The 26,832-nt window shown below is 51.9% G+C and overlaps 14 protein-coding genes across 14 annotated transcripts; 8 read left to right on the forward strand and 6 right to left on the reverse strand.

Annotated features, from left to right (window-relative positions):
• Positions 1 to 181: 181 nt before the first annotated feature.
• Positions 182 to 3,312, reverse strand: VE01_09998 (uncharacterized protein). The gene is made up of 2 exons (XM_018279405.2): positions 2,702 to 3,312; positions 182 to 2,648 (listed from the first exon to the last, which is right to left on the reverse strand). The coding sequence occupies exons 1-2, from the start codon at positions 2,768 to 2,770 to the stop codon at positions 252 to 254; spliced, it is 2,466 nt and encodes an 821-aa protein (XP_018125961.1). The 5' UTR covers positions 2,771 to 3,312; the 3' UTR covers positions 182 to 251.
• Positions 3,050 to 4,600, forward strand: VE01_09999 (uncharacterized protein). Its single transcript, XM_018279406.2, has 2 exons — positions 3,050 to 3,379; positions 3,445 to 4,600. Exons 1-2 carry the CDS (start codon positions 3,349 to 3,351, stop codon positions 3,972 to 3,974), a joined length of 561 nt encoding a protein of 186 aa, XP_018125962.1. The 5' UTR covers positions 3,050 to 3,348; the 3' UTR covers positions 3,975 to 4,600.
• On the reverse strand, positions 4,099 to 5,994 carry VE01_10000 (uncharacterized protein). The gene is made up of 3 exons (XM_018279407.2): positions 5,406 to 5,994; positions 4,598 to 5,294; positions 4,099 to 4,495 (listed from the first exon to the last, which is right to left on the reverse strand). The coding sequence occupies exons 1-3, from the start codon at positions 5,610 to 5,612 to the stop codon at positions 4,152 to 4,154; spliced, it is 1,248 nt and encodes a 415-aa protein (XP_018125954.1). The 5' UTR covers positions 5,613 to 5,994; the 3' UTR covers positions 4,099 to 4,151.
• A 71-nt stretch (positions 5,995 to 6,065) lies between these two features.
• On the forward strand, positions 6,066 to 8,097 carry VE01_10001 (uncharacterized protein). The gene has a single exon (XM_018279408.2). It carries the CDS (start codon positions 6,452 to 6,454, stop codon positions 7,565 to 7,567), a length of 1,116 nt encoding a protein of 371 aa, XP_018125955.1. The 5' UTR covers positions 6,066 to 6,451; the 3' UTR covers positions 7,568 to 8,097.
• A 1,344-nt stretch (positions 8,098 to 9,441) lies between these two features.
• On the forward strand, positions 9,442 to 12,789 carry YAP1 (DNA-binding transcription factor yap1). The gene is made up of 3 exons (XM_018279409.2): positions 9,442 to 10,647; positions 10,706 to 11,964; positions 12,022 to 12,789. Exons 1-3 carry the CDS (start codon positions 10,129 to 10,131, stop codon positions 12,206 to 12,208), a joined length of 1,965 nt encoding a protein of 654 aa, XP_018125956.1. The 5' UTR covers positions 9,442 to 10,128; the 3' UTR covers positions 12,209 to 12,789.
• Positions 12,790 to 13,451: 662 nt separating this feature from the next.
• VE01_10003 (uncharacterized protein) lies at positions 13,452 to 15,227 on the forward strand. The gene is made up of 3 exons (XM_018279410.2): positions 13,452 to 13,714; positions 13,846 to 14,623; positions 14,695 to 15,227. The coding sequence occupies exons 1-3, from the start codon at positions 13,661 to 13,663 to the stop codon at positions 14,787 to 14,789; spliced, it is 927 nt and encodes a 308-aa protein (XP_018125957.1). The 5' UTR covers positions 13,452 to 13,660; the 3' UTR covers positions 14,790 to 15,227.
• On the reverse strand, positions 14,850 to 16,373 carry VE01_10004 (uncharacterized protein). Its single transcript, XM_018279411.2, has 2 exons — positions 15,818 to 16,373; positions 14,850 to 15,744 (listed from the first exon to the last, which is right to left on the reverse strand). The coding sequence occupies exons 1-2, from the start codon at positions 16,208 to 16,210 to the stop codon at positions 15,373 to 15,375; spliced, it is 765 nt and encodes a 254-aa protein (XP_018125951.1). The 5' UTR covers positions 16,211 to 16,373; the 3' UTR covers positions 14,850 to 15,372.
• Positions 16,374 to 16,710: 337 nt separating this feature from the next.
• VE01_10005 (uncharacterized protein) lies at positions 16,711 to 17,595 on the forward strand (the record flags this gene model as incomplete). Its single annotated transcript, XM_018279412.1, has 1 exon — positions 16,711 to 17,595. The coding sequence occupies one exon, from the start codon at positions 16,711 to 16,713 to the stop codon at positions 17,593 to 17,595; it is 885 nt and encodes a 294-aa protein (XP_018125952.1).
• A 257-nt stretch (positions 17,596 to 17,852) lies between these two features.
• Positions 17,853 to 18,422, reverse strand: VE01_10006 (uncharacterized protein; the record flags this gene model as incomplete). The annotated part of the gene is made up of 1 exon (XM_018279413.1): positions 17,853 to 18,422. One exon carries the CDS (start codon positions 18,420 to 18,422, stop codon positions 17,853 to 17,855), a length of 570 nt encoding a protein of 189 aa, XP_018125953.1.
• Positions 18,423 to 18,980: 558 nt separating this feature from the next.
• Positions 18,981 to 19,999, forward strand: VE01_10007 (uncharacterized protein). The gene has a single exon (XM_018279414.2). It carries the CDS (start codon positions 19,056 to 19,058, stop codon positions 19,941 to 19,943), a length of 888 nt encoding a protein of 295 aa, XP_018125927.1. The 5' UTR covers positions 18,981 to 19,055; the 3' UTR covers positions 19,944 to 19,999.
• On the reverse strand, positions 19,997 to 22,543 carry VE01_10008 (uncharacterized protein). Its single transcript, XM_018279415.2, has one exon. It carries the CDS (start codon positions 22,321 to 22,323, stop codon positions 20,086 to 20,088), a length of 2,238 nt encoding a protein of 745 aa, XP_018125928.2. The 5' UTR covers positions 22,324 to 22,543; the 3' UTR covers positions 19,997 to 20,085.
• VE01_10009 (uncharacterized protein) lies at positions 22,503 to 23,727 on the forward strand. The gene is made up of 3 exons (XM_018279416.2): positions 22,503 to 22,834; positions 22,908 to 23,167; positions 23,236 to 23,727. Exons 1-3 carry the CDS (start codon positions 22,789 to 22,791, stop codon positions 23,593 to 23,595), a joined length of 666 nt encoding a protein of 221 aa, XP_018125958.1. The 5' UTR covers positions 22,503 to 22,788; the 3' UTR covers positions 23,596 to 23,727.
• A 177-nt stretch (positions 23,728 to 23,904) lies between these two features.
• On the forward strand, positions 23,905 to 24,695 carry VE01_10010 (uncharacterized protein; the record flags this gene model as incomplete). The annotated part of the gene is made up of 2 exons (XM_018279417.2): positions 23,905 to 24,061; positions 24,163 to 24,695. The coding sequence occupies 2 exons, from the start codon at positions 23,905 to 23,907 to the stop codon at positions 24,567 to 24,569; spliced, it is 564 nt and encodes a 187-aa protein (XP_018125931.1). The 3' UTR covers positions 24,570 to 24,695.
• Positions 24,696 to 25,107: 412 nt separating this feature from the next.
• VE01_10011 (uncharacterized protein) lies at positions 25,108 to 26,270 on the reverse strand (the record flags this gene model as incomplete). Its single annotated transcript, XM_018279418.1, has 4 exons — positions 25,108 to 25,115; positions 25,322 to 25,544; positions 25,620 to 26,014; positions 26,072 to 26,270. The coding sequence occupies 4 exons, from the start codon at positions 26,268 to 26,270 to the stop codon at positions 25,108 to 25,110; spliced, it is 825 nt and encodes a 274-aa protein (XP_018125930.1).
• Positions 26,271 to 26,832: the final 562 nt, after the last annotated feature.

The raw sequence follows: 26,832 nt of genomic DNA on the forward strand, positions 1-26,832 counted from the left end.
CCCAAAGGCTTTACATATATACGCCGGAGACAAAGCAAACGATGCCAATACATGGCAAAAAGAAAAGAAAACAAAGGCTCTGCTACTTTATCTCAGCATATCCAACCCTAGAACAGGGTGGAAATATGAGAATCTCAGATGCGGATCACAAAGAAGGACACCACGAAGTTTATGGTGATATCTCATAACATTTACAACAGATTTTGGTATCTGACATTCACACTATACAATCTTATACATCTTCCCAATATCTACCGCTCAACCTCCGCCACAGGTCTCACCCCCATTTCACTCATCAGCGTAGCCATACTCGCCGCACTCTCCGGCCTCTCCCCCTCCGCCCCTCTAACACTAAACGGAAACGCCTCCCCGCCAGCCTTCGGCCTCACAGGCTTCCCATCTCTCTCCACACCCGCCACGCCATCCCCAGCACCCCTCCTAGCCGCAAACTCAGGCGTAAGATACTGATTCACCACCGTCCTCCCATTCGGCGCCTGTTGCTGCATGGCTACCAGGTCCGCAGCAGGTGTATCCTCATCCACACCCCTTTCCCCCGTCTGATTCCTATCCATCACCGAAACCCTCCGCGAATTGCTCCGACTCCGCTCCCGCTCCCGCTCCTCAAGCTGAATCGCATCCCCAACCACCGGCACCGCCGAGTTCCCCAACGAATCACCCCTCCCCGCCGCCCCGGCCCCATCATCCGGCGAAGCAGCCGCGGTATCCACATCCGCAGCATTCAACTCCCGTTGTATAGTCTGCTTATCGTGCTCAGAGCCCCACAAACTCCACATCCCCAGCCCCCACCCCGTCCTCCTCTTCCGCTCCGCCGCCTCCTTCCCCTTCACCCTGCGCCCCGCTAGCGCACTCGGCGGCGGCATCTCCCCGCCAAACACCTCGTAGCCCTCCCCCATCTCGCGGATCCGCCGCCTCTGCACCTTCCGCTTCTCCCGTGCGAAGCGCTGGTCGAATTTCGCCTTGGCCGCCATCCAGCGCCGCGCGGGGCCGGGCTTGACGCTCCCGATCTCCTCGCGCGGCATCGTGCAACCCGGCAGTTCGGAGGCAGGCGCTAGCTCGAAGATGTTTCCGTGTCGGTCAACGCGCTGTCGGATCATGTGGTGATGGAAGGGCGGTAACGGGTCGCCTGCTTTGCCTATTGCGCCTTTTGCTAGCTCGTTTTCGATCGGTGAGACGCCATGTTCGGAAGTGGAGCGCGATATCACGCTCACGGCGTCGTCGTCGAGGATTTCGATTTCGCGCTTTTGGGCGCGGGCGAGGGCCCAGGCGCTGAATTGAGCTGTTGAGCGGTACATGTGCTTTGCGGGTCGTGTGAAGGAGAGGGTCGGGGCGACGTGGCAGAGGTCGTCCCAGACCTGGAGCTGGACGTCGGTAGGTTTCCAGGCGTTGATTTGTTTGCGGGCAATGGGGTTATCCTTGAGGAAGGCTTCGGGGGGTGGGTATAATGATGGGTTTGCTGCCTTGTGGGCTAGGTAGATCTGTTCGTCGCGTAGGATTTCGCCGCCTCCGGTGAGAATTTGTAGCGGAGGGAGGCCACCGAGAGAGGGCTGAAGGGCGGGCGAAACAAGCGGGTGCGAAAGAAGGGCGTTGGTAGTGTACATATGAATCTGATCAATAACCTCGACGATTTTCCCGTCTACGGCCACAGAAATATTCGGCCCCTTTCCAGGGACGATCGCAAGTCGAGTGGTAGCTGGTCCTTGGTTTCCCATTTCCGAGTCCTGAACATGATACCCCACGACCGAAGCCCTATCATTTCCCTCAACATGCTTCAGCTTCTCCGCCTGCTGCGTCGCCAGCGCCTCCATTATCGCATCAATATCATCCGAATTCGGCGGGGGCCACGACGCCGACGGCCGCTGATGAAACCCATGAGGCGGCACATAATCAAACGTACTATCCCCCGCCACACTCGGAAACGAATGCGTCAGATCCACCCACGGCGATATCAGCGCCGCCCCCGCCGGCAACGGCAGTCCCTGATCCCTCAAAATACACAGCAGACTAAGCACCATCCCCCCACCCGCCGAATCCCCCGCCATCACAATCGTCGACGCATCCTGTCCCGACTCCAACAGATACAGGTACGCAGCCAAACAATCCTGCAGCGGCGCCGGAAACGGGAATTGTGGCGCGAGACGATACCTCGGGGCGAAGACGCGGGCGTTGAGCTTGCGCGCGTGCCGCTGCAGCTGGTATCTGTGCACGTCGACGCTGCCGAAGAAGTAGGCACCGCCGTGGACGTAGAACATGACGCGGCGGCCCTTGTCGGCTGATTTCTTGCGCGCGAGGTAGTCGGCGCGCATCTCGATCCACTCGGCTTTTAGCTCGCTGCCGGGGCGTCGCCATTGCCACCATGTCTTGCCGCCGACCAGCTCGATGCCCTCGGGACCGAGTTGGGTTTGGATTGTTGTGGCAGCCTTAGCGATTTGGGCCGGGGGGATGTTGACTTCTTTGGTCTTGACCCATGTTGGGTGGGGGACTTTTTGGGAGGTGAAGCCTTGGAGCTCTTCGACGGTGTGGTGGGAGGCGTAGAGGAGGAATTGTCGGATGAGTGCGAGGCCTTCGTCGTAGGAGATGTGGGCTGTTGGTTTGAGGGCCCGGGTCTTGCTCTTTTTGCGATTGAGGTACTGGGGGAGTGTTAGCAGTGTAACTGTGGATGTGAGCTGGGGTCAGGGCGTACATGAGATATAAGTGTAGCAATGACAGTAGGCGTAACTGCCGTGCCCACCGTCGCGGTATTGAAAGGCATGACGCCAAATATATAACAGCTTATCCAACAGTGGAAATAAAAATCGATATCCTCCTCCTAGCTAGTATGGTAATCCCAACAGAGCATCTACTCAAACAAGTCCTCGTTGCTCAGAATCGGGACTGAAGAAATATCAACGATATTAAACCCTTTCGCACCAACCAAATAGCGGACAAAGAGTACTTATATCACAGCAGCAGCCTCAGCCAATCTAAGCCACCGCAATCGATCCATCTGTTCCCAAAAGAGATTCCCAGTTGCTCCATATGGCAGAGACAACATTCCACTCCCCAACGTCGATCACCGAGGACAAGGAACCGTTCCCGAGCGAGACAGTCGACGTCATACATTCGGTATCAGTCCCTGGTCCGTGCCCCCCGAAAACATTAGACTTAGACTTTTGGCGCGGGCGGCACGTGCGAGGGACTGGATTAGATTAGGTAATCTCGAATTTTTGAAATTTCGCAGATAGAAGCAACCACCAAATCAACAATACGCAGTACAGAACGAGCCATACTCCTACGACCTCACGATTATAAAACCCCGATCAAGCCACCGTTTCGATCACATACCCAACCATGGCTCCCCCCTCAGGAGAACCCACCGCAGGTAATTCCCTCCCATCCCACCCACCAAAAAACGGACCCCGCACTAACCCCCCCTTCCCTCCCCAGAGCAAAAATCCGCACAACTCGACCTCGGAATCTCGCTCTCCCTCTTCCTCTGGCCGGCCCTCACCCTCGCCGTGCAAAACAACTGGGGCGGACCCTCCTCCTCCGACAAGCGCGACTGGTTCGGCGGCGCGATTTCCGAATACGTGACCAGCAGCACGGAAGTGGACGAGGAGGATGTGGAAGCGATGTTGGTGCAGGTGATGCTTGATGAGTTTGAGGTCGCGGTTGATGATGGGAGTGCGGGGGAGGTGGCGGATGATATTATTAGGGTTAGGGGGGAGTGTGAGAGGGGGAATTTTGGGGGGGTGGAGGAGTTGAAGAGGAGGTGGGAGGGGGGGAGAGGGGGGAGGGTCGTGGGGCAGGAGGTTAAGGGTGGGGAGGGGAGTGAGGAGGAGAGTGAGAGTGAGAGCGAGGAGGAGGAGGAGGATGAGGATGTGGAGATGGGAGAGCCGCAAGCGCCGAGGGAGAGGCAGGCGCCGCAGATTGATGAGGATGGGTTTGAGACGGTGGTTAGTAGGAAGAAGAGGTAAAGAGCGGCGTTACGAATCACACACACGCACGATTGCACGGAAAATCGAACGGGGAGGAGAGAGACACCACTCCATCCATTCAAACAACTACCCCCACCCCAACGCCCAAACTACACAAACAAATACAATAATACCCCACCACACACACCTCCGAACGCCAACCCATCCATCCCGCTTCTACTCCCAATCCTCATCACTCTCCTCCCCCTTCTTCCCCTCCTGTCTCGGACTCCCCGGCGCCGCGCTGGGAACCCCGCTACGCGCACCAACGACATCATAGCTCGCCTCGCTGTCGGCGACGCTACGTCCATCAGCGCTCGTCTTGCGCTTTGCGTCTGCGGGGTCGAGGCGGGAGTCGTCGCGCGGTGGGGCGGCGGGGGGGTTGATGGTCTGGGAGGAGGCGACGGAGGAGGTGGGTTTGTTCTTTGTGGCTGCTGCGGAGGCGGATGCGGAGGCGGGGGTGGCTTCGTCGCCGGAGTCTTCGTCCCAGCCTACTTCTTCTTCTGCGTCTGCTGCGGCGCCTGGGGTTTCGTTAGCTTGGTTGGTCCTCTTAGATAAGTAGAAGAAGGGGGGTAGAAATAGAAATAAGACAAAACAAAAGAGAATAAAAAGCATATACACACCCTTAAGCAACTCCTTCCTCCTCTTCTCCGCCGTCTCAATACTATGCCTCAAAAAGTAATACCTCGCCCAAAACTCCTCATACCTCACCTCCCCCGGCACCAACCGTTCCATCATACCCCTCAACTCCCCAAACCTCTCCAGATCCGCACTTACCTCCCCAGTCCTCGCCTCGGCATCAAACTCCTTCCTCCACTCCGCCCACTCCTCCCCCTCAGGGTCCTTGGTGAAGCTGTCGGCATTACAGTGGATAGCGTGCATCTGCGCCTCAAAACGAGTCGAGTGAATCACCCGCTTCCCCGCTGCGTCTTTACTCTCGAACCCCCCCTCCTGTCCACCCTCTTCCGTGCCAGCGGGTGCGATACTCACAGCCTCGCGGAGGAAATCCCTAAGTCCGGTACCGAAACGGAGGAGTGCCTCGTCGGCGGCGTCCTCGGCGCGCTCGATATCCTTTAGTCGTTTAGCGGCTTCGGTGCGGAGGCGGGCGAGGACGCCTTCGCTGGGCGTGGCGGTGGTGGGTTCGCCATCTTTAGCAGTGGGTGTCTCGCCGTCTTTGGTGGTGGTGGTGTCGTCGGAGGTGCTGGGGTCGGATTTCTTGGCTTGCCCGACGAGGGAGGATCGGAGGTCTGCGAGGCCCTTGGTAGCTTCTTGGCCTACGGCGCTGAGTTCTTGGGAAGCTTCTTTGTAGACATGTTCGCCCTGTATCTATTAGCCTCCTATCTCGCCCCAAACCCCCTCATTCTCCTTCACTCCCTCTATCCCGTCCCATCGCACCACGTCGACGTAACCGGACCAAACAGCACTACTAACCTGCTTAACCACACTCCCAAAGAACCCCCCCAACCTCGCCCCCCACGGACTCGAGCTAATCGCCTTATACGCATCCTGAAAATCGGCATTCAACGTATTCTGCGCCGTCTGCTTCCCTCCCTCCCCATTCGCACCATTATTGCCCGCTGCCGAGGAGGGCTCGTCGGGCGCCAGCGCCGATTCCTGGATATGGTCGTAGGCGTCCATGGTGCGGGTTTTTGTGGCCCGGATGTTGGGGGCAAGCGGGTGAGGCGTGTGTTGGATGGGTGGGTGTGGGCTTTATGTGGTTTATATATATGAGGGTTTGTGTGTGGGATTTTTTGGGGTAGGGGTAGAGAAGGAGAGGTGAGGTGAGGTAATGCGTCCCTGAGCTTGTGGTTTGGGAGTGGGGGAGATGGCAGGTCGTAGCCGCGACGCTAGTGCATGGTGCACGGGCCAAGAGATCTGGGGATAGATAGAGTGCGGCACGGGAGTACTTGGAGCCGTCTGTGGCTTGGAAATGATATTAATAGTGAAGCTGATGTAGTTTAGTAGTTTAGTTACTTGGATATAAATCGGAGTGGATAGCTTGGTTAATTATTGCTTTGGGTGATTAATAGCGTTTATCTTACTGATAGTCACTGTCAACGGGTGCGATTATGCACCTCCTCGGACTTTTGGGCTGCACTAGTACAAACACATCTTAGAGGGGCGGGGAGAGGCGGCAGAATCTTATCGATATCGCCTTGCGGCTGTCACCTATCGCCTCAACCTCGACGACGTCTTCCTTCTGGGAGGAGGAGCAAGGTGAAACGCAACACAGACGACACCGTGGTGCTAGGTGCTGTGCCTTGAATATACCTACAACAATACGATAGAAACGACCACGACAACGACGCTGGACGTCTGATCCGCTATCCTCACTACCAAATACCATTTAACCCCCACCACAACCACCTCACCCACATCATCCTCATCCCGAACATCTACTATATACCCCACAGCCACACCCAAACCACACACCACCCACCCACCCAGCACCGCCTCACGGCCCCCTCTCCTTCAAAATGCAAGGTTTCAACATGGGCCGCTACGTCCCCCCCGAGCACGAAGGCCTCACCTCCGCCAACGCCCTCCAAAAAAAGCACCCCCTCGGCTCCCGCGCCTCAAAATCCCATCTCGGCATCCTCACCGTCCGCTTCGAGATGCCCTTCCCCATCTGGTGCACCACCTGTCCAAAACCCACCATAATCGGCCAGGGAGTACGGTTTAACGCCCAGAAGCGGAAGGTTGGCATGTATCATAGCACGCCGATCTGGGCGTTTGGGATTAAACATGCTGCGTGTGGGGGGGGGATAGAGATTAGGACCGATCCGAGGAATACGGCGTATGTGGTTACGGAGGGGGCGAGGAAAAGGGATTTGGGGGAGGAGAGGGTGGGGGAGGGGGATACGGTGATATTGAGTGAGAGGGAGAGGGAGGAGAGGAGGGGGAATGCATTTGTGGGGTTGGAGGGGAAGGTGGAGGAGAGGGAACGGGTGGAGGGGGCGAGGGAGAGGATTGGAGAACTACTGGAGGAGAGGAGGGGGTGGGAGGATCCTTATGAGGCGAATCGAAGACTTAGGGGGGTGTTTAGGGAGGGGAGGAAGGGGAGGGAGGGAGAGGCGAGGAGGGTGGAGGGGATGAAGGAACGGTTGGGGTTGGGGGGGTGGGAGGGGGTGGTTTTGCCCGCAACGAGGGAGGATGGGTTGAGGGCGGAGTTGGCGTTTGCTGATGTTGATCGGAGGAGAGAGGAGGATGGAGGGAATGGGAACGGGGAGAGGGAGGGGAAGGGGGAGGGGAGGCTGAGAAGCGCGAAGAAGAAGAAGAGGAAACCACCAGGCCCAGAAGAGAGGAAAGAGATGCTAGCAAAGACGGTGGAGAGGAATACGCGCGTGAGGATGGATCCGTTTCTCGATGGCGGCGGCGCGCGGGTGGCGGGCGGGAGGGCGGTGTTGGGGGTTAAGCGGAAGCGCGAGGTGGTGGGGGAGAGGAGTGGGGGGAGTGAAGGTGGTGGAGGTGGAAGTGAAGGTGGAAGTGGAAGTGAAGTTAAAGCTGGGGGAGAGGGTACTGCAGCGGGCGCAGGACCAGGAGTGGCAATAACGACTAGCAAGGGGCTGCTGGTGGATTATGAGTCTGAGTGATCGGATGGGGGGTGAGATGGATGGGGTGAGATTGAGATTGAGATTAGAATTAGAGTGCTGCGAGTAGTACTCTGCTGTACAGTATGGGGAAATGGGTAGAGGCGTTGATGACTGCCCCTCTGACGTCAGGGGGGAGGATGTGAGAATGGATTGTGGTCTAGATGTTGTACTTACCAAACAGACTGGACAGGGTAGAAGACTGGATGGGATGGGATGGGATGGGATGGGGGAGTTGTACTCTTGTACTCAGTACTGGGATATAGCATAAAGTAAGGGGTATATTGTACTCTAGCCGGATCGTTATTTCGTTGGGAAGCTGCACACTGCACTGTACTGCACGCACTGCAAGCACCTCTCTGTCTGCCAAAGCGTGAATCCATCGTGGCCTCCTGCCCCAAACTCATGTACCTCCCCACTAAATTCCAGTGACGAGGTACATAAGCCCGCCCAACCACCCGTCCCCCAAAACACCTGCACGCACCACCACACAGTAAAACAGCACCACACACCCAAATCCCGTGCACTCCCACAAAACACGCCCTTCCCTCACTCCCCTCCTCCCTATTGACCAATCACCACCCCCCCCATCCCCTCCTCGGCCCCCACCCTTTCCAATCCAGAGGAGTCAGAAAGACTAGACCAACCCCCAGCACACTCTTAGTACGTACCAACACCGTTTTGCTGATAAATCAACCACCCCCTCCCGCTAATCACCAGGCCGCGTGAGTAATACTCACAGAAGGACGGAGAAGAAGTTTTGTGGTGGCCAATCAGCTGTCGTGCTTCTTATAGGTATTTGCGGTGTTTGTGCTGCCTTTTGCCAGTGCGTGTGAGTGGTAGGGGAAGGGGGAAGAGTTGGGTTTTAAGACCTTGTGGTACGGGGTTGGTACACAGTTTGTTGGTGGGAGGATGTGTGAGAAGGGAGGTAGCAGCGGGGTAGTTGAGCGACTGCTCGTCCATTATCAGATGCTGGGGGTGGCGAGGGGGGAGAGGTGAGGGGGTTTTCTGTGTTCCTGTGCAGTAGCAGTCAAGGGTACGTGCGTCCACTTCTGCCTTGTGAGAAGTGTACCTGCACATGTACCCTCTCTGCTTCTCTTTGTACCAATACCTCCTCACCCACCACAAAAACAGTGAGATATGGACACCCCGTCTTAGCAGCATCGCACAAACTGCCGTTTTTCACCCAATATCACTTGCATCCATAGGGCTGTTATGCACTGCCATTTTGTGGTTGCGGTGGGGATTGGAGGGGTTTTAGGGGGGTGTGACGCTGTGTGATGGGGAGGAGGGAGGCTGTGGCAGTGCTGTGGAACGGTGGGATGGGGGGAGGTGTACGGAGAGGGTGGTGAACACAGAGGGGAGGATGGGGGCTTCTTATCACGTTTTCTGCCTGTGACTTGTGAGTGACGGTTTGGTGGGATGGGATGGAGGTAGAGGTACGGGTAGGGGGTCTTCTATCCGCTATGACCGGCCAAAAGCCGAAGACTGCCTGCTGGTGTTTGTACTGTGTGCTGTGCTGTGCTGTGCTGTGTTGTGCTGTGCTTGTGCTGTGCTGTGCTGTACTGTGCTGTAATGTTGAAGATTCCATCTATCCCTTCTCTGCTCAGTCTCTCTAGCCTTCTATACTGCACTCGACATATACGAGGTTCCCATACTATACCACTCTCCCGTAATAGAAATCTTACACTTGCCACTCCTCTTTCCCTTTCCCCTCCTGCTCCATCTTCATACATAACTCAATCTCACCCTTATCTGTCCTGATCTGATCTGGTACCTGTCATTCACTGCATCCTTACTTTCGATTTGCCACGCCACATATAGCGAGATATCAAAAACCCAATCCCCAACCCCCAACCCCCAACCCCCAATCCACTCCCAATCGCAGAAATCCCAATCGAACCGTCGATCGTCCAAGAGAAAGATCGGCCGTATAGCGTCCTTTAGTGGTGGCGGATATCAGACTTTAGAGGGGTGGAGGTTACAATACTTGGGATACTTACTCTACTTTCGTGTACTACCACTGTTACCAAGAGTACCGCTACTCCCACCTAACTCCCACTTAACTCCCTCTTACTCCCACTACCACCAACTAACTCCCACTTACTCCCACTACTAACCTCCCACTACCGACTCTATCCTTCCTTTCCTTCTCTTTCATCGCACTTTAAACTAAACTCCGAGTCTCCGCATCCCGCATATATCCCAAGTACTGCTACCACCACCTACCACCACCACTTCCACCACCACCCACCATCCCTTCCATACCCCGTCACGCCCCATTACGCCCGTTCCATTCCCTTACCCATACCCATACCCATCCCACTCATCCCGCTTCCAGCCTTCGTGGTCTCTTCTCTTCTCCCTTCCACCAACCCGCCAAGCCGCCTACCCTCACACCAAAACCCGCTCCTGAACTCTACTCAGAATCTCGGTGGCTGAGTTCGCCTCAAAACTCTCTCTCTCGTTCAACAAACGTCTCGAGATCGGAATATACACCAAGTCCAACCCCAAACCTGAGAAACCAGAAACCCTTATCGCCGGATTACTCGGACGCCACTCTCATGACAACGACCACCTCGCGGGACACCGACGAAATGGCCTCCGCTACCACCAACGGCTTCCATGCGCCGAATTTCATCCTGTCCCCCCACCAGCAGGACCTCCTCTTCGCCGCCCTCAATTCCAACCGCAACACCGCGACCGACCAGCAGCAGAACGGCGATAGCCAGACCATCGCTCCCGCCGCCTTCGACAACGCCACCACATCGCCGCTCCAGGCGCCGGGATCGGGAAGCCTGGCGAACCTCGACGAGAGCCCGTTCATCGATTACGACTACGACTTCGACAACGAGGCCAGTTATGGCGAGTACGACTTCAGCAACCTCCCGCAGGGCCAGATGATCGGCAACCTACCCGGTACGTCGTCGGATGGCGATGCGGCGGCGAACGAGTCGCACGATAAGCGCAGCTTGTCGGACGACGAGGAGAACGACGATGAGCCGGATGGAAAGCGCAGGGAGGGCGACGATAAGACGTCCAAGAAGCCGGGGAGGAAGCCACTAACTTCAGAACCGACATCGGTAAGGCTTTAACTGCTCCGCTGTCGATGGGACTTAGTTCTGACTATTTTTGATGTAGAAACGCAAGGCGCAGAATCGCGCGGCTCAACGGGCTTTCCGTGAGCGAAAGGAGAAGCACCTTAAGGACCTCGAGACTAAGGTCCAAGATTTGGAGAAGGCCTCCGAGGCGGCGAACCATGAGAATCTTATCTTGCGCGCCAAGGTGGACAAGATGACCGCGGAGCTGAAGGAATACAAGCAGGCTGCTGTGAGCCGGCAGACCGGAAACCCCCTCATGCCCATGTTATCGACGTATCAGAAGGCGGGTCAAGCCCCTCACAACCCCAACGACGTCAACTTCTCCTTTGAGTTCCCCAAGTTCGGCCAGCTCCCCGGACCTCCCGTTCTCACCAAGCCCTCAAAGTCGACATCACCCGGCGAGGCACCATCCCGCTCAACGAGCTTCACGAGCAACCTCAGCCCTCTAGACAACGGCTCACACAAATCCATCAGCTTCGGCTCGAACCAAACCAACAATTACTCCGGCCTCTACAACGGCGCCGCGCTCGAGGGAATGACAAACGGCAACTTCGACTACATGCTCCACCACAACAAAGGCAGCACATCAGCCTCCAGCGCCGACTCCGCCGGCAGCGGCCCAATGAGCACAGGTCACAACACATCGCACTCCTCCCCCGCCTCCTCCAACTCCCACCACGGCACCAGCTCCTCCTGCGGCACCTCGCCCGAGCCATACACCCAATCCCCCCCCGCATCCAAGACCGACGCCGCCGCCGCCGCAGCGACAACAACACTCTCCACCATCGGCGAGGAATCACACTCCGCAGACCCGGCAATCGATAGCAAATCCTCCTTCTGCTCCAAGCTATCCCAAGTCTGCGGCTCAGCCTCCCAACCAATCCCACGCACCATGACATCTCCCCCCCTCGGCCCCTCCTTATCCACCGCCGCCCCCACCCCGGCGTCAAACTCCTCCTTCGATATCAATTCCTTGGATTGGCTGGCGGCGCAGAACGGGAACCAGTTCGATCCGCAGCTGTTTGGGGATTATCGCGAGCCGCAAGATAATATACTAACGGGGTTGTATGATGATTCCTTCTTTAATGAGGCGTTTGCTATCCCTGGGGAATTCTCGGGGAGTCCGTTTTCGTTGGATGCTACACCGCAGCAGACGCAGCACACGGTGGCGGCGACGCAGCACCAACCGCAGCAGCACCAGGGCGGGAAGAAGGATTTGATTGGGGAGATTGACGCGCAGCTTGGTGAGGAGGAGGTGGTTCCTGCTGAGAGCGAGATGCTCACGTGCACGAATATGTGGTATGTCCCCCACCCTAAAATAGCTGCATTGGAAACACAGACTAACTCACTCACCAGGGAACAAATCCAAGCCTGCCCCGCCGTCCAGAACGGCGAGATCGACATGGACAGTCTCTGCTCCCAACTCCAGCAGAAAGCCAAGTGTAGCGGTGAGGGACCCGTCATCCAGGAGACGGATTTCAAGGACGTGCTGGATACGATGTTTGCTCCTGGGGGGTTCCATGCTTGTTCGGTGACTAAGTGAGCACGCTTACTCCACTGGACACTGGGATCTGAATGAGCTGGGTCGGGAATCGATATGAGTAAAATGGGAAACGGAAAGGGAAAGGAAAGGGAAGGTGGCATGCTACGGCGTCACGCAGGGGGTGGTGAACGGGGTGTCTGGTCTGAAATGGAATCAACTTTTTTGATAGCTGGTTATTTGGGGCTATTCAAATGGGGGAACAACTTTACTACGGTGTTCTTTTATATCTTGCTTTGCTTCGTTTTTTGTTTTTTTTATGGCCCAGACAAACAAAACTCAAATTTAATGGATGCTTTACACGATTTTTTGTTTTGTTTTTTTCTGTCTCTTCTCTTCCCTCTTTGCTACAGTGACGAAAACTGCGCCGATTCACTTCTCCCCGCTCTTTTTCGCCTAGTTTTTGGGTGTGTTGTTGGTTTCTAGTCGTGCTTGTTTTTCTTACTTGCTTTGCTTTGCGTTGCTTTGCCCTTTCCTTTGGGTTGGGTTGGGAGTTTTTCTGCTTCTGGGCTTGTGTGTGTGTGTGTTGAGAATTGCTGGGTTTTTTTAACTTTGGATTGTCGGCTTTCGTTCTTCCTTTCGAGTAAAGGGGGGGGGTGAGCTTCTATGGTTGGTGGGGTGCTGCTGTGGCGAGGAGGGGATGGGATGGAATGGGGAGAGAGGGAGAGGGGGGTATTTATATGTACGAAACGCACACGCGCGCGGCTTGCTATGATGCATAGGGGTGGATGATGATACAATGAGGATTGAGACGGCGAGATGAGATCTGGGTGGGGGGACTACTACTCAGATGTAAAGACGATGATGCTATACTATAACTATGCTCTTGTGTTTGGGATGATATGTGCGTGCCGTGCGTGTTTGGCTAAGGGATACGAGAGTTGACGAGAGATGGGCGTAGATGCAGGATACTAATAGTGCAAGAATATGAAATCAAGACTTGCATTTCGTTATATCTGTGGTTCTCATATTTTATTAGCCCATCCGGGCGTCTTATCACAGGCCACTATTCTGGTTAACATTTCGTCCATTCGCGGTGTTTACTTCTTTCCTCTCTCTACCAATAATATTACCATTTTTTGCTTCTCATTCCATCCACGCCCGCTTTTTACGCAATTTCTTCACTGTGAATAAACGCCTAAAAGTCTGTTATGGTCACGTGCATTGAATGTTAATCGCCACGTGACAGCGATAAGCCTTGTTTGGCTCTGCCTCGTCCACATCACTGAGTCCCCACTGGGCAAGTCAGAAACGTCACTTCAGGCTTTCTTGTGTCAACAGTTGTGATACTACTTCTCCTTCACTTCACTGTCTGTGTTCTCTGCATATTCATATTGTGAACATTTAAACCCTTTGATCTGAGAGCTTGGAATCACTGCACAGCGCAACTATCGGATTTGGGAGGCGAAGCTTGTTGAGATATAAGTCACGCAAAGGCGGGGACTGATAACCACGATGAGTAGTGAAATTGCCGCTCTGGAGGCGGAGATTAAGGAGTATAGGCTTCAGGTATGTCCTTACCTCTCTTTCAATGTGGCTGTTCTGCGGCAAGCACTTCTCACGTCGATCTGAGTCGGCGCATCACTCACCACACCATCCACACTCCTCAGAACGCATGCTAACTCCCGACCCCCCCACAGCTCGAAACCGTCCAACTAGGCCTCCAATCCGACCCCAGCAACGCCGAACTCCTTGAGCTGAAGAACGAACTCGACCAAGTAATCGCCCTCTCCCAATCCGCCATCGCCGACATTGCGCCCCCCTCCGCACCACCAAAAGCCCAGCACAAAGCCTCCTCCAGCGCAGCAGCTGCGGCTCCCTCCGCGCCCGAAAAATGGAAGCGCGAGAACCACCCCAAGTTCCGCGATGTGGCTGCTGCCGCGCCGAAGGAGGAAGAGGAGGAGCAGCGCGAGAAGCCGAATTTCCAGGTCAATGATATGGTGTTGGCGAAGTGGCATTCGGGGGATAAAGGGTTTTACCCGGCGAGGATCACGAGTATTACGGGTAGTAGTGTTGATCCGGTGTACATCGTCAAATTCAAGTCCTACGACACTGTTGAGACGCTGAGGGGGAGGGATGTGAAAGCCATTTCCACTGCAGCGAAGCGGAAGGCTGACGGGACGCCGATTTCTTCGTCGTCGTCCGGGGAGAGGAGGGAGAGTGCGGGGGGGGTGATAAGTGCAGAGGCGGAGATTGATAGGGATGCGCAGATGGCGCGCGAGAGGGAGGCGAGTAAGGTGGGGGATGGACCGGTGAGGCCGGAACGAGCGCCGAAGAAGATTAAGGCGAATAAGGAGCTGGAGAAGGGGAAGTCGAAGTGGCAGGATTGGGCGGCGAAGGGGATGGGGAAGAAGGGGACGCCGGGGGTGAAGAAGAAGGAGAGTATGTTTAGGACGCCGGAGGGGGTGCATGGTCGAGGTATGTTCTCTCATTCTGTTGGTTTGCTGTTTAGTCAAGTGGATGAGATTGCTGACTTTTGTGCGTTCTAGTTGGGTTTACGGGGTCGGGACAGACGATGAGGAAGGATCCGTCGAGGAGCAGACATATTTACCAGACCAATGGCGACGAAGAGGGGCTTCAGTGAGGGTGGATTGGGGATATGAAGTCAAGGGATTACAGGTCTGTGCCGGTATTACCCATTTCCCCCCGCCGCAGCCGTGGTTGTTGGGTGCGTGTAATGAAGTGTAAGGTGGGGGGGCTGCTTTCTTCGATTGTGTAATATGAAACTACCACGCCCATAAATAAGACTGCGCTCACACGCTCTTGCGATATTAGGAAATACCAAATCAAGTACAAAAACCACGGGATGCGTTAAACGTCTCTCAGGGGTAGAGGTCGTGTATTGTGTCAATTTTCCTGAGTAGACGCCCAGAGTTCTGAATGAATGGATGCTGATCCGACTTTCTCAGGGGTGACTGAATCGTACTCGCTCGCTGTAAATATGGCCCTCGGCGCCTCGAAGTGAGTTGCCAAATCAAATCCTTTGGTATTCCCAGCACTATCCCTCTATTTTCAGTTCCCTCCTTATTTACTTGTTGTTCAACACCATCATAATTCCGGTGTTGATACTTTGACATTTCATTCATTTCCATCATCTCCTATCTGCAACCAGACGTGCAACCGCACTTGCTCCATTCTGGGTATTTCATGCAGTAAAAACGCAGCGCCTAGATCAGCGAAAAATAGTCCACAATCAGTATCGCCACATATATCAAGTGGGCGAGCATAAACCCAACCAACATCGCGTCCTTCTGTCCCCAGACCTTCCTCATCCAAGCCCGGATGTCCGCTACCAGCATCACCTCTCCCCTATCTCGTCGGGCGGACTTGAGCCCGGTAAGGCCATCTAAGCTGTCATGGTTATTGTTTTGCTGGTACTCAAACAACGCATTCTTGTCCATCTTCTTCTTCGCCCAGTGGCCGATGGTGTCACGGTCTTCAAAGCCATACTCACACCCCGCGGCTTTCTCCTCATCATCCTCAGAGCCGCCGGAAATCTTAACCAGCTTGGGGACACCAAACCCGCACGAAGTTTGCACCTATTGTATCGCGTTAGAACTTTCCAAATCTTTCGCCAACAAAACAAGTTCATCAACAAAATTAGCAACCAACCTTAAAAACATCCAACACAATCACCGCTCTCGCCCCCAAAATCTTCTTATCCCCCATCTTCGCCAACCAAGAATCAAACTCCCTGTCATCCCACTCAATCACCCTCCCCGTGCAAAAGAACCGCATAATCCTCGGCGCGGCATCGAAACTGCAGAACATGATCGTCACGCGCCCATTCTCGTAGATGTGCGAGATTGTCTCGTTTCCGGAGCCGGTAGCGTCGACGTAGGCGACCTGGTTTGGCGAGAGGATGGCGAGGGAGGAGGAGGGGAGGCCTTTGGGGGATACGTTCACGTGTTTGCCCGAGGTGGGGGCGGAGGCGGTGAAGAAGACGGATTGGGCGAGGGCCCATTCGGAGAGGTTCGAGTCGATTTGGTCGTAGAATTTACCCATTGTGAGAAATGGTTGGGAGGGTGAGAGTTAGGAAGTAATGGTTTAAGAAGTGAATCCTGTAATTGTAATATTTGGCTATGATATTTTCTTTCGCTTAATTGGTTATTTTGGTTACTAAAAGACGCCTTGCAGACGGATTGAGTTCTAGGTGATAGAACAGTTATGTAGATTGGTCAATTGGAGTTGGAATAAATAATTGGAATAACCTGACGGATTATTAAGCGCCCGTGAGTCACTTTTAGCTCTTACACACGTGATTAATGTTGCCATATTATTGTTTGCTGGGTTTACCCCTTTTTAATCCTTCAAATATTGGCGGAGAGAAGGAACACGAATTAATGCTGGTTTGCAGACTCTGTCACAGTTCATCCAGGTCCCCTGGCCAATATTTTAAGGTCTATAGTTTGCAACGGTTGCAAAACTAGGTGATTTATCTCGTACCTCTATTCTATTCAAATGTTAAGTCTGATGAATGAGGTAGTATTATCATTTCTTCAATGATGTCAGGCCCAATACCTCGCAAGAAGGCCCACTTTCAAGTCATGTCTGACCTACATCTGGAACTCTCAAACCAATATAGCACATTTTCTATCCCTCCTGCAGCTCCGTTCCTTATCCTTGCTGGAGATATTGGACAACTGGCCAATTACGAGCCATTCCTTGTGTTCCTTCGTGCACAATGTCGTCAGTTTTCCCGTGTTTTCCTGGTCCTTGGCAACCATGAATTCTACGGGCTGTCACGAGACGAAGGGCTTCGGCGGGCAGCGTCTTTGGAGCAGGAGCCTAATCTTGTCGGCAAACTCACGGTGCTAAACCGAACTCGAGTATCGCTGGAGGAATACGGCATCACGATTCTTGGCTGCACGCTGCATTCTTTGATACCTCCTGAAGCAGAGGAGGTTGTGAGAGGCAGGGTGAAGGACTTCCAGAGAATTGAAAATTGGACAATAGCCAGCCATAATAAGGAACATTCTCTCGACGTGGCTTGGCTAGAAAACCAGATCAAACTTATTCGAGATGATAAAAATACTTCGGAGCATAAGATTTTGGTCGTTACCCATCACGCTCCGTCAGTACGAGAATCAAGCAGTCCACTTCATAGTGGAAACCCATGGGGGTCTGCTTTTGCAACCGATCTTCTTGGGAATGAGGACAAACCAGCTCTCTCAGACGTGCAGTGGTGGATATTTGGGCACACTCATTTCTGCACCGAGTTCTCAAAAGCCAACGTGAGGGTTGTTAGCAACCAACGAGGTTATGTTATGCCTGAAATCGCCGAGAAACAAGTGCCAACGCCATTCCTCCAGTCACTTGTTCAGAAAACGAAATCTCTCTCAACTAACAGGCAATCCACATTCCAGGTCAAGAAAGTCATCAGAATTTGATAGCTCTCTTGGATTCAGCCTGACGTCACTTAACAATTCGGGAGTGTTTGGCGGTAATTATATCCGACCACAAGGACAACAACGTGGAATGTCCCACCAATGACAGCGCAAATGTGGAATAGCTGGTGCGAATGGCCACAGGTGTCAAAAGAACCAGGTCTCAATCTCTCGGGAACTCTACTCACGAACAAACCTACTCCAAGTAAGAGAGAGATTCCTTCTGCCACATACCATATAGCACCAATTTCGCTGCGTGCTCAGCTCCAGCCCATCAGGCCGGCGCTATAAAAGAACGGCAACAATGCGAAGAGGGCAAGCAAGATGAACACGCCACCACGAAGCGTTCTCGTTTTACTACCGCCGCCACCAGTGTCGAAAAGAACGACTGCAGCAGCTAAAGCCGAGAAGAGGTTCAGTTCCCAGTATACCTTTTGAATGACTGGTCTGCAATAGAACGCGTAGAAGGTCATTGATGATCCGGCTCCGAGCCCGAGCACGCAAATGCTGAAAATATCCATCTTTCCCCAGAAGTGGTGAACTTTGTATGAGTGACTTCTTAAGGTGCGAAATGTGGCACTGAGACCGAAGCAGATGGTAGCTGCGGCTATCGAGGAGCTGAAAGCTAGCTTATCGCCTATGGTGAGATGGAGGTTTGTGGAGTTTATGACATGTCTGTATAGAGCAAATGCGGTTACCACGAAGCCGAGACACCCTATAAGATGTGTCCATATATTCATCTTTCCAACCCGAGTCGAGTTGATATTATGGCGAGTTTCGAGTTTAATTTCAACAGGCACGACAGACTTCTTCTGGGTTTTTGAAACCATTGCCGCTCCCCGTCGATTTGGGAGATGGTGCAAGTATCTACTGCGGATTGGGTTGAAGGAACTGCCCTCGAAACCAGCGACTGATATAGAGGTTAGCAGAGCTAGCCATGGTGACATTGGCCGTCTGGACGCATTTTAGAAAGAGCAAAAACAGGCAAAACCAATTCTGATGTGGGAAGTTGGGCTTATTTTCCAATCGTCCTCCTTTATGGTACTGTAAGAGGACACATGATTGTGGAAGTTCTTACAAGCCTTCGGAAATTACCACTCTGTGTATATAGAACTTTCGACATTGGAGACGTATTTCCGCAATGGTAACTGGATTTACATTATCCATCGTGGAACTAAATGACACCTGAAATTTTACGTAGTTTAATCCGAAACCCAGTCTCTTGGTATTATTCTATTTTAAAATTACCGAATATATGACAATGTGGTGATCTCTCCAAACAATTGCTGCGCCTCGCCCTTGACCGATTGACTCATGGCGCGAACCCTGCAATTCGGAACATATAATAAGCCACATGAAATCTAATAACTAACATTTTTCGTCGAACAAATTTTACTGCACAAGTATTAACTTCAATCACAAAAGCTATATAATTTCAACAAAAATTTCACTAAACTGCAAGAATGGCATCAACATCAGAATCTAAGCTAGGTGGCTCATCGCCAGCGCCATTTCGAAACAAAAATTGGCGCGCAAAGAATAACAAGGAGACAATCCATGTCGTAATTCCTAAAATCCTCAAGGCTAGCCCTCGAGCTCAGAGCGCTATCACGCGCTCAAAAATGATCCTTTATACACCTGGCTTTGAACCATCCAAAAAAGTCCAGCCTTCGGAATCGTCGCCGTCAAATACAGATACACCGGCACCACCAAGAATCACCGTCATCCAGTCCGACACTTTCGATGCTGCCATCGCCCTCACATCATCCAAACCCGGCGCCCGAGTAGGCGTCCTCAACATGGCATCATCCTACCAACCAGGCGGCGGCGTCCTCAAAGGGAGTATAGCACAGGAAGAGTCCCTCTGCTCGCGCAGCACCCTCTACCCCAGTCTAAGGGACTCCTTCTACCGCCTCCCCACCCTCAGTGCCATTCACTCGCCTGATATTGTCGTGTTCCGCAACTCGGAACTCAACGGCACGGCCATCCTCCCGAAGGCAGAGTGGACGTTTGTGGATGTCATCTCGTGTGCCGCGCTCAAGGGGCCGGATGTCGAAGTCGATGCCCAAGGGAGGAAGATCTACGCTAGAGAGAAAGATAGGGAGACTATGACGCTGAAGGTGAGGCTGATTTTGCAGATTGCAAGGGAGATGGGGATTACGCGATTGGTTTTGGGAGCGCTGGGGTGTGGTGCCTATGGGAACCCGCCGGAGGAGGTGGCGAAGATTTTTAAGAAGGTTATTTGTGGCGATAGTAGGAGGTATGGGTATGCGGAAGGAATTGAGGAGATTGTGTTTGCAATTTTTGATGATGGGGAGAATTTAAGGGTGTTTAAGGAGGTGTTTCCGTAGTAGTTATAGAAATGGAATATAAACAACCAAGGAAGGCGTCAAGCCTAGGAGGTACACTGCAACTGATATCATATTATCTAAAGTGAAACTCAATAACATCTAGATTTTGATTCCCAACTCCATGACGCCCATCGCCCACCGTTCAAAATTGGTACTCACTATCTAGCATTATATCTTCGGAATTACCATCCAATAACTCAAGATGAGACCCATTGCTCGTCCAGTTAAAACTATTGTATTGCTCGGGTGTTAAATAAGGGGTATGTGTCATATATCCCAGCGAATTCATGTCATCGGACATGCCCTCGGGCATCGGAGAGTGCCCAAACTGACACTCACTCGGAAAGAACGGTGCAAGGTCGGTCATTTGTGCAACGTCTTGGTAGGTAGCATCAGCCATAACCAACGTCATATCATCCAGCGAACCAAAGGGCTCTTGGGATAGCAGTGAAGCCTCTAACGGCTGCCATTCCGAGATCTGCGCTCTTACGGCTTTGGCCTTCTCCAACATTTCTAGCAGAAACTTGCCATTCTTTGAAGTCTTGTTATCCTCTGTCCACCGCTTGAAAGCATCTTCCGTGGCTGCCCAAGCGCGCTCAAGTGTATCGCTCTGTCGACTGTGGCAGAGTTCTTTCAAAAGAAAGGAAAGAGGATGGTATTGGAGGTACGCTGTGAGGAGCCACTTCCATCTTATGGCTTGAGGCTCTGCTTCTAGTCGACGAGGGGTGTCGACGATGTCGATGGCTGTGAGAAGTATTTGGTTCCGGGTAACGTGGATCCCAGATGAAGTATTATTCGATAGCCATTCATCATTGTATAACTTGATCCACATCTCGGAAATCATAACATAGCTGACATGCTGAGCGAGCCAGTGAATTGGTTGACTGTTGTCGCAGTACCTTAGATGATCCCTCTGTATCTTGAAGCCACACTCATTTATCATCCTTTCCTTCTGACTCTGAGAAAGATCGCTTTCAAGCGATCGACTGGTGTTGGCGATTCCAAAACGTATAAGGCAGAAGCTCATCTCAGTCCAACCTTTGCGAGCACTGGGAGCTACTGTCATGGTCGGATCTATATCCTCATCGTTGATATTCAATGGAAGCTCCCAGTCTTTCATCGGGTCAGGTGAGCAGGCATCTGTGCCATGATCATCGGATGCTCGTCGGTCAAGGTACCATAGCTGCCACTTGAGGCGCTTATGCATTTCCTTTGTGAACGGCGACGCGTCGTTAATGGGGATGCAAAGACGTCTTGCCAATCCTGTCAAGGCCCATACTAACTTTGCGTCTTGCGCGTAGCGGCTGAATGATAAGAACAGGACGAACGCTTGAAACGTGACTAGATCATCTGCCACTAAAAAATCTGCCGTGGTTAGAGCCTGCTCTGTAGCAGCTCGGTACATCGCCAGTGTCGTAGTCTTGTCCATCTTAAAGCAGTCTTCAACATCTTTGACTGGCATGCTGGAGATGGATGAGAAATAGATGGCGAACAAGAGGGCCTTCTGGCCATTGTTTAGAGAAGTCGGGTTGTTAACTGCCTTCCGAAGTACACTTTGTGCGCTTGGTGTGTGTAAAACTTTGGCAAGTTGGTCGACATTTTCTAGGAACGCTCGCCAACATATTTGAGTTTGGGCAGTTGATGGAAGCAATGATGCAGTCTCTGACGTAGAGTCATTGAATGAGAACACCCCCCCTGCCCATGAGGTATTCATACTCTGGCTACTTGCAAAACTCGGCTCAAAGCCATTGATAAATGTGGCTGAAGTGATTGGCCTGCCATCGAAGGGTTTAAAACCTAGCGGCTTGCCCCTGTCTCTTATAATAATCAACTTCCCTATAGCATTTTCCAGGGCCTCCAATCTTCTCGCATCTTCAGTGCCTTCTGTGAAAGCATCACCCGTCCCACCGAGCTCATGAGTCTCAGATAGAGAGCCATTATGGTCGTTGATTGAACTTGTTAGGTCTTTGAGTAACTCCTCCACCTTTTGAATCCTCTCATATAGTGATGGCGAGATATTTGCACTACCGCCCGTATCTGGGGGATATGCGATTGGCCTTTTTCGAGGCCGGGGACATCTCCTGATGGGTGACGGGTAAACGCATTCAAGTGACCATAGCGTACAATTGGTGCAAGGTGAGCTTTTGTTGCACTTTACTTTACGCGTGCGGCAAGATATGCAAGCCTTTTGCTTTACAACTGGGGGAGCTGCGATAGGCAAAGTTGGACCAGAAGATTTGAGGAGTCGCATAGCCATAGCTAACTGAAGCCCTTGTTGTTCGGTAATTGGTGCCAGTGCGTACTGTATGAAGAAGTTGAAAAAATACAGTATGATAGCGACACAAATATACAACGGAAAACTCACGGATTTCTCTATCATTTAGAAGAATACACCTTGGGTTTGACCAAGACCGGCTACTGATACATCCGTGATGTGTCGTAAGCAGAAAGTGCTCATAACTTGTTGTGGTCGTGGCTGTGCAAATTCCCAAGACGTGCCCAAGACGGACATCTCGCATCTCTCGGTGTTTAACGACTCCCGCGATCCAATTGGTCCGCCACCAAACGAATCATCAGTCTCATCATTGTAATTATCACTTTCTCTCAAGTCAAAGTATATCAATGGGGTTCTCGGTCCTATAATCGGGCCAAGCGATGCCTTTGTCGATCAAACATTGCGTGGAATTGTATGCGCTCACAGACGTAAGCCAAGATGGAGTCAGTTGGTATAAATGGGAGATTGTCCCTCGCCATTTACTATGATGAGCACCTTTACCAGCTTTTATCTCTAGCTTGGCTTGGATTTTTTCACGGCCTGGAAGAAAAATTTCAAGGTTAAATAAACATGAATTACTACGTCGACCCAGCTGTATTTTTCAGTTTCGTTTTTGGTAAGCAGCATTCCAATCAGTCGAGCCGTGTCGCTGCTCCGAGAACAATAGCTAACCGCAACTCTACTTACAGCATCTCTTTTTGGCAGTGTATCGGCTGGAGGGATTGTAGTCGTCGATCTCCCGTTAGTGCCAAATTATGCCAAAGCCCACGGCATACTTATGGGCCTGGCGTTGGTCGTCGTTCTACCTGGCGGAGCAATTCTCATGCGCCTTTTGAGCTCAAAAGGAAAGCCTACCGTCTGGGTTCATGTCGGCACCCAGCTTGTGGGTTGGGTGCTCATGATCTCGGGGTTGGCCATGGGTGCCAAAGTTGGGAAGATTTTAGACAGAGTAAGCCCTCAAATATTGTTTTCACACTGCAACGTTTTGGTGACGATCATGTGGCTGAGGATACAAAGCTTGAGAACAACGCCCACACGATTCTCGGCACAGTTGTTGTCGCCTTGTTGCTCTTTCGGCCTCTGTTCGGCTTCCTTCACCACCGGAGGTTCATGGCCACACGAAAACGAGGGAAAATGACCCTCTTTCACGTCTGGTACGGCCGCGTCCTCATTCTTCTCGGGATGTTAAACGGCGGGTTCGGATTGAAGCTAGCTACAAACTCTCCAGGTGGAAATATAGCTTATGGGGTTGTCGCGGGGGTCATAGGTGCAACTTATGTTGCTGTGATGGTACATTTTGAGGTAACTGGTGGGAGCAAGACCAGTTCGAGGACTCCAGATGTTCCGGAGGAAACGTCGAAATCGCAAAGCAGTTAAATAAACCGACGGTATTAAATTGGTGAAGAATGATCTTTTCAAAGCGCTTGTCCTCGATAATGGATCAAGTGCCGCATTTTCAGACTCTTTGTACTTGATAGTTAATAATAGTCTTGCAATAATTAAGAGGGATAAAGATTGGCCGTATTACAAAGATGTAACTTTTGGTATAAGCGAAACTCTTGGCAGCCGAACTGCAATGTGAGTCAAACTGAGCCAACTAACCGACCAAGGCACTCGAACAAGACAGGCTGGTCATCGAATCGTATTCGACATTTTAAATATTATTATATTTTCGAATAAGACATAATGAGTTCAGAGGATTCACCTACTCGCATACTCCTCGTCATCGATGTCCAGAGATGCCTTCTTGGCCCTCCAAATCCGGTCCCTGGCTCGATAAAGATCCTCCGCAACCTGGAGGCTGCTCTCGCTCGAGAAAGGGCCGCTTCCCCGCCGACCAAAGGTATGCCTTACCTTCAACTTTATTATTTCCAACCTGCGGCAGAACTCCTGGCGGACAACTCTAAGACAAATACGTGGTTTGTGATAACTGACAAAAGGAAGTAATTTGGATTCGGCACAATGAAGATGATGATCCCGACTTCACCCCCAATACCACGCCATGGGAAATCGTGCAGACGGAATTATTTCGCATCCAGGAAAACGAGGTGATAGTTGATAAAACAACGCGCGATTCCTTCCACAAGACATCGTTGGGGTCACATATCGAGACTCCTGGTTTCGACCCACAGAACCTCCAGCTGGTTATCATAGGTTTACAGAGCGATTACTGTGTTCAGACTACTGCAAGAAGCGCCCTTGCAAGATATCCCTCTGCACGAGTATCACTTGTGCATGGTGCTCACGGAACATATGACGATGAAAAGGCCGGGAGGAGTGCGGAGGAAGTTTCTGAGCAAATTGAGATAGAGCTGAGGGACGAGGGGGTCATCATTGAGGACATCAACTAAAGGGGCCAAGGCGTACATGAGCTCTGTGAACTTTCAGTTGGAACCGAGCCGTAGTATTATTAGTCTTGTCATTCGCAGAATTATAGGATAGGGCGTGGCCAAATATAGTTCCCTTCTCGGCGAGAGCTCTGGCTTGGCCCAATTCCCATTCTATATCTAGTTGGCATGACTTGGTGGATATGTCGCTCCCGAATTATCCGTTTGCGGAGCTAGGCAAGCTGGTCAACATCATTGTCGACCCTGGGCGGTCGCTACGTTGAGGCGTCGTAAGCCCCGAAGACGGCTCACTTACGGGCTCGTTGGCTGCGGTGCGGGTCGTCCTTCGTCTAGATGCATCGTGTTTTGGTGGGCTGAATATGGGTGAGTCAACAGAATTGTAACAGGCTAGCCGAAAAGTCACAGGGAGTTTAGGGCACTAGCATAATGGTTTGGAATACGGGGTAGCATTGCTGGGCTTCTAGTAAACGTAGGTCCCTGGTAATACGTCGACTGTTGACTGGACTGTAGGTCGGTTAAAGTTTTCACCTATATACTGGCGTCAAGCCTCTGGCACGTTACGCCCCTCCACGCCATATTATATCATTAAGTTCCGTGTTTTCCGGCACCTTACATTGCTTATATTCACACTAAAGTAAGAGGGAATCTACATTCTGGGTCCCATTTGTCCCTAATCTTTATAAATCGTTCAAACGCAGAGTCCGTCATTACCTTGGACTTTCTAAATGTAATATCGTAATCTGCTACATACATACCACATGCAACCTTCTCCGCTTCTCTATAGACGTTTTTCATCCAGTTGCGGAGAGCAGGTATTTTAGTAGGATTTTTAGTGCAGGTGAAGGTTGAGATGTAATACTGTTGAGGCAGACTGAAGGCCATTTTTCCAACGTCTGGATAAGTGTCACCGATGTAGATGACCCCAACAGACTGTCTCGTAGGCAGCTGGGTTTGGGAAGGCTTGATTGCTTCGATCATCTGTTTAACAGCGGTTAGGGACTCGGCCATTTTTAAAGCGTCCACTAGAGGAAGAAAGAAAGGTTCTTAACGTACTTCTGGAAGCGGGATACTTGGGTCATTTAGAATACTATCAATATGCCAAATTTCGCCGTTTCCGTAAGGAACAAGCATATCTTGTTCTTGAAACACTTCTTTCCAACTCTTGAGAATGACCGGAGCAGGACCTGCTACAACCTCCGCCAACCCATCGGGGACATAATCGAAGGCACTAAGTAGAGTCTCGGCTTCTGATATTGAGTCGACATAGGCAGCAGCGGTAATTGACATCATCAACGACGAAGGCTCACTGATCTCATCGCTTTCGATAGTTGGATTGAACTTCTCTGGAAAAAAAGTACAAACAGCAACTTCTGTGCCATATTTAGGCGTCTTCTCATTTTGCTCGATTGCCAATGTAAGAACTTCGTTAAAGAGTTTACCATTAGGCCCTATGGAAAAAGTGCGCTGGCGTTGATAAAATTTCCGAGCTGGAATTGTTCGCGCACAGAACTTAGTCACGACCCCAAAAAACCCTTGACCAGAGCCTCTTGCCGCCCAAAAGACGTCCGCATTCTCACTGGCATTAGCTCGGATCAAAGATCCATCTGGAACAACGACTTCCAGCTCAGTGACCCATTGATCTACGGTTGCGCCCCAACCACGCATGAAAAAGCCCTGTCCGCCAGCTAATGTGAAGCCACCCATTGCGACTGAGGGGGCGTGACCATGAGGGAAAAAACGGCCGAGTTTTCAAGCTTTTCGGATATCTCACAGACACGCACAGCTGGTCCATAAGTTATAGTTTGCGTTTTCTCCTCGTATTCAACTTGTCGATTGAGGTTTGACGTATCTATTAAAAGGCCATCCTGCCACAAAGACATACATGTGAAAAGATGGCCACCTGAGCGAACTCCAATTGGAATTCCCAATTCCTTAGCTCTATTGACAGCGGCAATTACGTCCTGGACACAGATTGGTCGGTGAATTTCTCGGGGATATTTTGCGGGTACATTGGCATTAATGAAAGCCTTTCGAAGTTGCTCATAGTGTGGTGACCCTGGAAGGAAGACTTTTTCTGTACGCGAAATAGTACCGGCCATCTTAGACGTGAGAGAGGCAAACTAAGAGAGCGGAAACCGAGGGAGGGAAAACAGGGACATAAGAGCCATATAAGGCTTGCTACGTCAAGTCCATGTCACATTATTGAAGTTGTGGAATAATGCGTACTGGATGGTTGGTGTAACTCCCGATTATCATGTGGGGTTTT

This window comes from Pseudogymnoascus verrucosus (genome assembly GCF_001662655.1).
Source record: "Pseudogymnoascus verrucosus strain UAMH 10579 unplaced genomic scaffold scaffold_66, whole genome shotgun sequence".
Classification (NCBI taxonomy): Eukaryota; Fungi; Ascomycota; class Leotiomycetes; order Thelebolales; family Thelebolaceae; genus Pseudogymnoascus; species Pseudogymnoascus verrucosus.